General features: G+C 52.7%; 1 protein-coding gene across 1 annotated transcript; it reads left to right on the top strand.

Moving 5' to 3' along the window:
• Positions 1-7,206: 7,206 nt before the first annotated feature.
• On the top strand, positions 7,207-11,212 carry LOC138527195 (TRIO and F-actin-binding protein-like). Its single transcript, XM_069638306.1, has 3 exons — positions 7,207-7,800; positions 7,922-9,502; positions 9,671-11,212. The coding sequence occupies exons 1-3, from the start codon at positions 7,207-7,209 to the stop codon at positions 11,210-11,212; spliced, it is 3,717 nt and encodes a 1,238-aa protein (XP_069494407.1).

Raw genomic sequence — 11,212 nt, 5'->3', positions numbered from 1 at the left:
AGCATCTTTGCAGACCTTCTAGGATGACAAGATGCAGAGGGGTCACACGGGATGACAGCGGGCTCAGGGTGCCAAACCTTCCAGCGGTTCCTCGACTCGGCTTCTTAGTTTCAGGATACTTGGATCCTATCCTTCGTTTAGTGAAAACTCCAGAGATCGACATGGTAATGGTGTTTCCAGCCTCCTCTTATCCACAGTTCCCTTTGCGCCAAAACAGAGAGGACCCAATGGGAGATCTGCTCACAAACACAAACTCCATACGTGGACCAGTCATGGACCACAGTGGTCCCAGGCATTCACAGCAATCCAGACTCTCTGGCACCCAGGATGTGTATTGGGGACAGACACCCCAACCCACATCCTGGAGGCACACACACATGGCATGCAGAAGCCTGCGAAAGCTTGGCGTTTCGCAGGAAACTCCATGACCAAATAAGGACTGACCCAAGTCGACTCGACTTGGGGAAGGCAAAGGGGCAAGATGGCCAAAGGACAGGACAAAGAACCTCGTGGCATGGCCATTTTATAGCCAGGCCACCTATTCATGCCATATGCAGTAAGTGCGGTTAAAATGGCAGGAAAAGGTTAAAATTACATCAAAAGATTAGCTGCACCAGTCCTGTCCATGACACATCTGCACATCTCCCAAAAAGTCCTACGAGAGTATCTAGGGCAGTGGTCTTCAAACTTTTTTGGCCTGTGCCCCCCCTGAGCAAAATTTGGGCAGGCCGGGCCCCCCAAAAGTGCCAGATGGACAGTATGTACAAATCGCTATGAACTTTTGCGTTCCGTCACCATACCCTACTCCCAGTAAAGACCCTGGGCTCTCCCCACCCTACTCCCACCACTATCCCAATGCTGGTCTTTGGAAATGACTATGAGACCCAAGTGCTCTGTACTGTAAGGTACATTGCGCACTTGTTACATGTTGCTGAAAAGTTGCAACATTGGAAAAGGACTAAGGGAAACAAAGTCTCCCACTACTGACTGTTTTAAGGGCATGTCAGTTTTGCCATAAAAAGTGAGCAAATGTCCAGAGGAGTGCAGCTGAAGTCTGTGCTTCTGGGCAAAATCAGACTAAGGTGTTTAAACAGCAGCAAAAAGTTTGGGGGTGTACAACTGGAGGGAAAATTACATGTAAAATAAAATCTTTCCTAATAGGCATGTTGATTTTATGCATGCAAATGTAAAAGCAGTTAGAATGATCCCGACTCAATTATTACATTTGTGTAAAGTTCCAATAGTTCAGGATCTAGTTCCTGGAGGATCGGGTGTATTCCCTTCCATCAATTGGAAGGATGCTGTCGCAAATCAAACAGCAGCCCATTACGGAAGCAAGCTTGCCCTCATCTTCTGAGCAGTTAAAAACTTGTGAGCAGGAAAGGCAAAGCCCCTCTTTCCTATCATGGAGCGGAGTGTCACTCTCCTCATCAGACTCACCATTATTATCATAATATTCACAGTACCTGCTCGATGAAGTGTCAGCTGGGAGAACGGCATTACGCTCTTGGGCTACCGCCCCGGCCCCATCCTGTACATCTTGCGTACACGTTACTCAGCTTGGAGGCAAGCAGACATTGGGCTCACATTTTCCTTGTCGGCGGTGTATTCCGCACTGCATAACTCCTCAGCCGAAAGGTCGCCGGTATTACGGATGGAGGAAGACACTCTCTTCCTGCTCCTGCTGGACGCTGCAGGCCTGGAATTCATGTCGAGATGGGCACGTGCAGCGTGCTGTCGGCATGCGCAGCAGTTGGTCTATGGCCCGGTGACATCATCACAGAGCTGCTCTTTCTTCGGCTTTCCCTTCCAGGGAGCCCCCCTGCAACCAGGGCTTGGGAAGACAGGGTCCCTGTCTTCTTACCGTAACAGCTGGCTTTTGCCCAGCTCTTGCTCCGTGAGCCCACCAGGTGGTCGTTGGGATGACAGGAGGGGGAACCACTCAGGCGGCAAGGACAGGGCTCACTTGATGTGTTAGAGCACACTCACTGTGCCGGTGCAGACTTGCTGTGCTGCTCTCTCCCTCTTGATCCCCAGAGGTGCACGTCTCAGGCAATACTTGTTGGAGGGACCCACCATAAATACTTGCCCTGGGTGATGGAAATGGTGGGAGGCTGCCCAATTGCTGCACTCCCCACAGCAGTCCTCTATGCAGGCTCGGAAATCCTTGTCACCAATGTGGAGTGTGAACATACAAGCTGAATCCAGGTAAGCGTGTGACAGCAGTTCCTCCTTTATTGTATCAAGTACAAGTCAGGCATTACAAGTACAAGTTAGATGTTAAAGGGGCAGCCAGCACGACCACCCAGGCAGGTCCTCCTAACTCAGAAGCAACGGCCCAACTGCCTAGAATGGAACACAGCTGAACCCTGCCTGTATATTCTGACCTGTCATAGGGCTCCACAGCATCACCAGTGTGAGGTCACAGGATGGTGACCTCAACAACCTGTCCATATCCTTTGAACGTAAGGTCCCTTGGGTAGCGTATCATACAGTGGATGGGAAGCAGAGTAACTCTTATACCAAATAACAGAACCAATTCAGGAAGATGGCAAAGTGTGTTTTTTTTATTATCAATTGTCTAAAACAGGGAGTTACAACAGACATCAACGGATGTTGCACAAGCATTATCAAAGCATTTAATTAAAAATGACAATTATATAGTAAAAATTCAACATATGTGACGTCCTACTACATGGCAAATAAGATAAACCTATGGGGGGATGTGATACATTCAAGGGGAACAACTAAGCATGCTTTCTACAAGGGGTTGGGTTGCGATTGGATAGCTGTCAGGTGGACAACTCATGCCCACCCCTATTGCAAGTCATCTTCAAACATTATTAGGTACACAGTATATTATTGTCTCTCAAACTCTAAAGCCCTTCGTTATATGGCCCTCTACAATTGGTCGGCACGCTCATGCCAGTCTGGAACATTCGGCTCACTAGCAGCACGTAATCTCATACCCCAGGTGTCAGGAGGTGGACTTGACTGTACCTCCCCACCCAATTAGCCCATCATCTCTCATCACCCGTGCCTTCTGCCATGAAGATTGTCTTTGAACTTGGCCTTGCAAGTATCCTTGCCTCTGAGAATATAAGGGAGTGTGAGAACATGCTATCATAGTTCTGGAACTGCATGCCCAACTCTATTTCCATGCTTGGCTCATGTGACAGGAGACCACAATTCGACCCATCTTGCAGCATTTTTTATTGTCTTAAATGAATAAAACTTGGCACTCAGAGTGTTCTTTCTTTGCACCTTAACAAGGGATGATTCAGCATCTTATGTTCACTGCCTTCAAGAATAGATAACCAGTCTTGGCTCCTTCAGCCTTGACACCAGGCCAGACAGCCCTTCTGGTTTCTTCCACAATCCCAGCTAATTCTTTGCTGCGACACAGCCCTCAATCTTTCTCTCCATGGGTTTGAACTTACTAAAGTTGTGACAGCGATGTCCAGCTTCTATATAATGGCGGCTCCGCCTACAGTCTATTCACTACGCATAGTCAGCATCTATGATCACTTAGTCTACTTGCGGAACTGTATCTGTACAGTTATCGAACGACTTGCATTTTCTGCAGTGCTCTTCACATGTGCATTCTTCTTTTCGCATATGAAAGTTTACTTGATTCTTTACTTCATATTCAGTTTCTATATGGTGCATACATTCTCTTCTTCTTCCAGTCTTCTCTCTGCATCACGCGTGTTTCTTGTGACATCACAAGCTCCTTTTCTTGCTCTTTCATATTTCTTCAGAGACTTCCTCCATGAGATTGTCATCTGTTCGGGAATATATCTGATAAGGTTTTCTTAGTGGATATCTTCTTTCGAATATTCGCCGCAGAATGGTCACAACTGTCGGCGCCAAGCATGGCACAATTTCAGGCTTCCAGCATATAGGTGGGAGGGGGGAGGACTTCCTGCAGAGGTATTGGTTGCTCCACACGTTTGTAAAATAAAATTTGCAAAACTGGCATAAAGGGGCAACAGGTAAAGAGACAGACAGATGAAAGACTGTCAAAATCCAAAGTGTTAATCCACGAGGTACTTTATACTTCATCATCATTAAAATGTGCGTCACTGTGCTGCGAAAAGAAATAAAGACTGCTCTGGTGGAAATATTACCGTAAAAGGAGGTTCCGGTGTTCAATCAATGACTATGAACTAAATGTTATGTTATGTTATGTTATTTTGTATTTATATAGCGCCTTATATACCATTGGTATGGTCTGAAGGCGCTGGTAGGTTGAACGCCCTTGGGAACCGAAGTTTAGATCAGTAGAGGGAGTAGGGAGAGTCAAAGGTGTGTGTGAGCACAAGGTATGTGTGCAGCTTGAGCGTGTAATAGCTGCTTCTTAGCGATAGGTGTGGTGATTGAGGGGTCAGGAATATGTGTTCGTTCTGGCAGGATTTATCCAGACCAGATGTGGCTGCGTTAGGCCTGAGGAGTACGCTTGGCTGGGGGTGTGAAACCAGCAGTGTTTACATAGAGTGATGTGGAGTATGTGGCAGTTGTAGGTATGAGAACAGTTATACCGAATGGTGTCATAGTATCTCTGTGTTCTAGTTGAGTGGTGGTGTAAAGGAGAGAGTAAGCGTATGGTGGGTTATGTGATCATTCAAACGTTTTCAGCATTCCAACTATCCTTTGTACTTCACAACATCCGTTCCATGCACCCAATCCACTCCATGCACCCAGTCTGTTCCCAACATTCCGGTCCGCTCCACGCACTCATGCATTCCAGTTTGCTCTGCGCGATCTAGTCCGTCCCGCGTGCACCAGACTGCCCCGCGCTCACGAGTCTGGACCACGCAAGCCCAACATCATCCGTTCTACGCAACTCGTCTGCTCTACGTGGCACGTCGGTTTGTTCCAGGCACTCCTTTGCTCGTGGTACTGCACTCCTTCGCTCCAGGCACTCGTTCGTTCCAGGCACTCCCTCGCCTTATGCCCTTACACGCACTACGCATTCATCTCCTCTACGCACCCGTCCCCACTACGCACCCGTCCCCTCTACGCACCCGTCCCCTCTACGCACCCATCCGTATCCATAAATAAAGAAATGATCACGATCCTAAAGACATGTTAGAGTCATGAATCAAAAGCTTCTCGCCCCGCCCTCTCCGTAGTATTTTAATGAATATTACGAAAATGTCACCAGCTTTCAAAAGCAGGCGATGGCAGCAGGCATCAACACGCAGACGATAAGAAGCTGATGGAATTAATTCACGTATTTCTTTGATACATAACTGATATTTTTTCCGAAGAGATGTATTACCTCTGAAAGCCCAGTACAGCCTGTCACACGTTCCCTTCCTGTCACGATTGCGGATGAAAGGGAAACATTAGAAGGTGTGCAAACGTAAATTTCAAAGCGGGAGAAAAGATGGCGCCGGCAACATTTCCGCGGCATGCGTCAAGGCAGTTTCTTCTGATGGGGGAGTCCGCCATTACCGCAGAATTACACTTATATCTCGTGGTAAAACATAACATAACCCCAACTATGATAGAACACATCACGTGGCGTGTTGTGCTAATAGTTGTTGTATGTGTTGTCTTATAAAATAACACACCACTTGCAATGAAGCAACAGACACGGCACACAAACCATCACATAACTCAAACTTCTGCTGTCTTATATCTTATTATATATGTGTGTTGTGCTATTGCCCGAATTGAACATGTTTCGAATGGGTATCACCTAACACAGCATAACAAATAGTGTGTGGTCTTTTCTGTTTCACGTTAGGTTTGCTGTGATGTGTGTGGTATGGTATGTTACACAGGCTACCTTTACAACTTTAGTCACAGTGCCTCCCGTTATCGCTGTACACAGAGTATGTACAACCCCTTGGGACTTTTTGCCAAGGACTGAATCCACGGTAACACTCTTCTCCCAAGTTGTGTAAATACAGAGCATTAACACAGTAAAAGGATTCACTCATATGTATGGGTGGGTCCAAAAGCAGACTAGGGGGCGCCAACACGCGTCTGTGCACACCCAGAAGGGGCTTTTTGGCCTATTATGTAACACCAATGCGCAAACCTACAGGGTAAACAACACAGCGCCCTATATGTAAAAGGTGTGTGATATGAAATCTTATATTAGCCGCAAGTAAAAGGGGGGCGGGGCATGGCTTCTATGCGCTATACGTAAACGCGTACTAACACTCTGGTTCAGAGGCATTTCTGTCATAAAGGCAGACAGTCAAGAGTAGATAGTAAGCCTCCTTCGCCTGTTTGCCCTTCGAGGGCCGGATGCACGCCCCAGAGAGGAAGGTCCGCCGAGGGAAGCGTTGAAACAACAACTGTAGGCCCAATAACGAAATTAAAGCAATGTCCACGCAAATAGCACTCCTGGCATCACACAAAGAAAATGCTAAGAACATTTTGCACACCAGCCTCGCTCGGGAAAAGACATGAGAAACAGGCGGACTATCATCTACCATAGGCAGCCTGGGGGGTCAGGTATGAACGTCTTCAGGCAAGGGACGACAGGTTGGGTACAATTATAGAGCAGGAACATTTGCCTGCTTCCCAGACACGGACGCCCCCTCAATAATTAAGGACTGTGACCCGACAGAGTAGGACTTAGGGTGCTGACTAACTCGAAGGCACGGCTTTTATGAACACTCCCGAAGGATCAAGGGCTGCGTCACTGCAAGAGCGGCAGGAACCTGTGCCAGCAGGAGGCACACGGGATTCTTCGGCATGCCCATTACCCTACTGAGCTCCTGCCCACAGCCAGGCATTTGATGACCGTGTTTGCTGCCTTCCTGAGGGGATAATCACACATCAAACACTTTTCTCAGCTGCCGCTTCCCCATCAGAGAGATTACAAGAATCAGGTCGCCGCAGGCACCTGCTAAACCCACGTTGTTTGTTCTTCAAAATTTGCGCAGCTCAGGGACTGCTGAGATGACATGATAATAACAGAAAATGCACAGCAATGGAGGCACGAGGAGCGCGCAATTCGTGTGAGCTATTTCAAAGCTGCTGTCTGCATCCTAAAATGTCATAAGATTAATCTTTTTCAGAGGTAATGCAAGAAAATGAATTATTTTAAAGAAATATCTCAGTGTCGATACAAAAAAAAATAAATGATAGAACATTGAGATTGCATTGTAATACACAATCCACATTTGGTCAACATAATTCAGGCCATAGGTACAATAATTCTCTTAACATAGGTACAAATCTATGACTGTTTCAAGAGAAGAGTGTGAACCAACTTCCTTTCATGCAACAGAGCCAGCCGACCAGGGACAGAGGCAACCAACCAGAGCCAGCCAACCAGTGACAGAGACAGCCAAACAGAGCTGGACAAACAGGAACAGCGACAGACGACCAGAGCCAGCCAGCCAGCCAGGGACAAAGCCAGCCAACCAGGAACACAGCCAGCTGACCAGAGCCAGCCGACCAGGGACAGAGCCAGCTGACCAGAGCCAGCCGACCGGGGACAGAGCCAACCAACCAGAGCCAGCCAACCAGGGACAGAGCCAGCCAACCACAGCCTGCCAACCAGGAGCAGAGCCAGCTGACCAGAGCCAGCCAACCAGGGACAGAGACAGCCAACCAGAGCCAGCCGACCAGGGACAGAGGCAACCAACCAGAGCCAGCCAACCAGGGACAGAGCCAGCCAACCAGGAACAGAGCCAGCCGACCAGAGCCAGCCAACCAGGGACAGAGACAGCCAACCAGAGCCGGACAAACAGGAACAGAGACAGCCGACCAGAGCCAGCCAGCCAGCCAGGGACAAAGCCAGCCAACCAGGAACACAGCCAGCTCACCAGAGCCAGCTGACCAGGGACAGAGCCAACCGACCAGAGCCAGCCAACCAGGGACAGAGCCAGCCAACCACAGCCTGCCAACCAGGAACAGAGCCAGCTGACCAGAGCCAGCCAACCAGGGACAGAGACAGCCAACCAGAGCCAGCCGACCAGGGACAGAGGCAACCACCCAGAGCCAGCCAACCAGGGACAGAGCCAGCCAACCAGGGACAGAGCCAGCCAACCAGGAACAGAGCCAGCCGACCAGAGCCAGCCAACCAGGGACAGAGACAGCCAAACAGAGCTGGACAAACAGGAACAGAGACAGCCGACCAGAGCCAGCCAGCCAGCCAGGAACAAAGCCAGCCAACCAGGAACAGAGCCAGCTGACCAGAGCCAGCCGACCAGGGACAGAGCCAGCCGACCAGAGCCAGCCGACCAGGTACAGAGCCAACCAACCAGAGCCAGCCAACCAGGGACAGAGCCAGCCAACCACAGCCTGCCAACCAGGAACAGAGCCAGCTGACCAGAGCCAGCCAACCAGGGACAGAGACAGCCAACCAGAGCCAGCCGACCAGGGACAGAGGCAACCAACCAGAGCCAGCCAACCAGGGACAGAGCCAGCCAACCAGGAACAGAGCCAGCCGACCAGAGCCAGCCAACCAGGGACAGAGACAGCCAACCAGAGCCGGACAAACAGGAACAGAGACGGCCGACCAGAGCCAGCCAGCCAGCCAGGGACAAAGCCAGCCAACCAGGAACACAGCCAGCTCACCAGAGCCAGCCAACCAGGGGCAGAGCCAGCTGACCAGAGCCAGCTGACCAGGGACAGAGCCAACCGACCAGAGCCAGCCAACCAGGGACAGAGCCAGCCAACCACAGCCTGCCAACCAGGAACAGAGCCAGCTGACCAGAGCCAGCCAACCAGGGACAGAGACAGCCAACCAGAGCCAGCCGACCAGGGACAGAGGCAACCACCCAGAGCCAGCCAACCAGGGACAGAGCCAGCCAACCAGGAACAGAGCCAGCCGACCAGAGCCAGCCAACCAGGGACAGAGACAGCCAAACAGAGCTGGACAAACAGGAACAGAGACAGCCGACCAGAGCCAGCCAGCCAGCCAGGGACAAAGCCAGCCAACCAGGAACAGAGCCAGCTGACCAGAGCCAGCCGACCAGGGACAGAGCCAGCCGACCAGAGCCAGCCGACCAGGGACAGAGCCAACCAACCAGAGCCAGCCAACCAGGGACAGAGCCAGCCAACCACAGCCTGCCAACCAGGAACAGAGCCAGCTGACCAGAGCCAGCCAGCCAGGGACAGAGACAGCCAACCAGAGCCAGCCGACCGGGGACATAGGCAACCAACCAGAGCCAGCCAACCAGGGACAGAGCCAGCCAACCAGGAACAGAGCCAGCCGACCAGAGCCAGCCAACCAGGGACAGAGACAGCCAACCAGAGCCGGACAAACAGGAACAGAGACAGCCGACCAGAGCCAGCCAGCCAGCCAGGGACAAAGCCAGCCAACCAGGAACACAGCCAGCTCACCAGAGCCAGCCAACCAGGGGCAGAGCCAGCTGGCCAGAGCCAGCTGACCAGGGACAGAGCCAACCGACCAGAGCCAGCCAACCAGGGACAGAGACAGCCAAATAGAGCTGGACAGACAGGAACAGCGACAGACGACCAGAGCCAGCCAGCCAGCCAGGGACAAAGCCAGCCAACCAGGAACACAGCCAGCTGACCAGAGCCAGCCGACCAGGGACAGAGCCAGCCGATCAGGCCAGCCGACCAGGGACAGAGCCAACCAACCAGAGCCAGCCAACCAGGGACAGAGCCAGCCAACCACAGCCTGCCAACCAGGAACAGAGCCAGCTGACCAGAGCCAGCCAACCAGGGACAGAGACAGCCAACCAGAGCCAGCCGACCAGGGACAGAGGCAACCAACCAGAGCCAGCCAACCAGGGACAGAGCCAGCCAACCAGGAACAGAGCCAGCCGACCAGAACCAGCCAACCAGGGACAGAGACAGCCAACCAGAGCCGGACAAACAGCAACAGAGACAGCCGACCAGAGCCAGCCAGCCAGGGACAAAGCCAGCCAACCAGGAACACAGCCAGCTCACCAGAGCCAGCCAACCAGGGGCAGAGCCAGCCGACCAGAGCCAGCTGACCAGGGACAGAGCCAACCGACCAGAGCCAGCCAACCAGGGACAGAGCCAGCCAACCACAGCCTGCCAACCAGGAACAGAGCCAGCTGACCAGAGCCAGCCAACCAGGGACAGAGACAGCCAACCAGAGCCAGCCGACCAGGGACAGAGGCAACCACCCAGAGCCAGCCAACCAGGGACAGAGCCAGCCAACCAGGAACAGAGCCAGCCGACCAGAGCCAGCCAACCAGGGACAGAGACAGCCAAACAGAGCTGGACAAACAGGAACAGAGACAGCCAACCAGAGCCAGCTGACCAGGGAGAGAGGCAACCAACCAGAGCCAGCCAACCAGGGACAGAACCAGCCAACAAGGAACAGAGCCAGCTGACCAGAGCCAGCCAACCAGGGACAGAGACAGCCAACCAGAGCCGGACAAACAGGAACAGAGACAGCCGACCAGAGCCAGCCAGCCAGCCAGGGACAAAGCCAGCCAACCAGGAACACAGCCAGCTCACCAGAGCCAGCCAACCAGGGGCAGAGCCAGCCGACCAGAGCCAGCTGACCAGGGACAGAGCCAACCGACCAGAGCCAGCCAACCAGGGACAGAGCCAGCCAACCACAGCCTGTCAACCAGGAACAGAGCCAGCTGACCAGAGCCAGCCAACCAGGGACAGAGACAGCCAACCAGAGCCAGCCGACCAGGGACAGAGGCAACCACCCAGAGCCAGCCAACCAGGGACAGAGCCAGCCAACCAGGAACAGAGCCAGCCGACCAGAGCCAGCCAACCAGGGACAGAGACAGCCAAACAGAGCTGGACAAACAGGAACAGAGACAGCCAACCAGAGCCAGCCAGCCAGCCAGGGACAAAGCCAGCCAACCAGGAACACAGCCAGCTGACCAGAGCCAGCCAACCAGGGGCAGAGCCAGCCTACCAGAGCCAGCTGACCAGGGACAGAGCCAACCGACCAGAGCCAGCCAACCAGGGACAGAGCCAGCCAACCACAGCCTGCCAACCAGGAACAGAGCCAGCTGACCAGAGCCAGCCAACCAGGGACAGAGACAGCCAACCAGAGCCAGCCGTCCAGGGACAGAGGCAACCAACCAGAGCCAGCCAACCAGGGACAGAGACAGCCAACCAGAGCCGGACAAACAGGAACAGAGACAGCCGACCAGAGCCAGCCAGCCAGCCAGGGACAAAGCCAGCCAACCAGGAACACAGCCAGCTGACCAGAGCCAGCCAACCAGGGGCAGAGCCAGCCGACCAGAGCCAGCTGACCAGGGACAGACCCAACTGA

This window comes from Ambystoma mexicanum, chromosome 14 (genome assembly GCF_040938575.1).
Source record: "Ambystoma mexicanum isolate Mex_15411 chromosome 14, UKY_AmexF1_1, whole genome shotgun sequence".
Taxonomy (NCBI): domain Eukaryota; kingdom Metazoa; phylum Chordata; class Amphibia; order Caudata; family Ambystomatidae; genus Ambystoma; species Ambystoma mexicanum.
Note: the sequence above shows the minus strand (reverse complement) of the source record. Positions and strands in the feature narration are given on the sequence as shown.

Excerpts from the sequence above, each read along its gene's own strand:
- LOC138527195 (XM_069638306.1), top strand. The coding sequence starts at position 7,207 with ATGACTGTTTCAAGAGAAGAGTGTGAACCAACTTCCTTTCATGCAACA. Across the intron at positions 7,801-7,921 it reads AACACAGCCAGCTCACCAGA|AGACAGCCAACCAGAGCCAG; the intron begins GCCAGCTGACCA and ends AACCAGGGACAG. Across the intron at positions 9,503-9,670 it reads GCCAGCCAACCAGGAACACA|AGACAGCCAACCAGAGCCAG; the intron begins GCCAGCTGACCA and ends AACCAGGGACAG.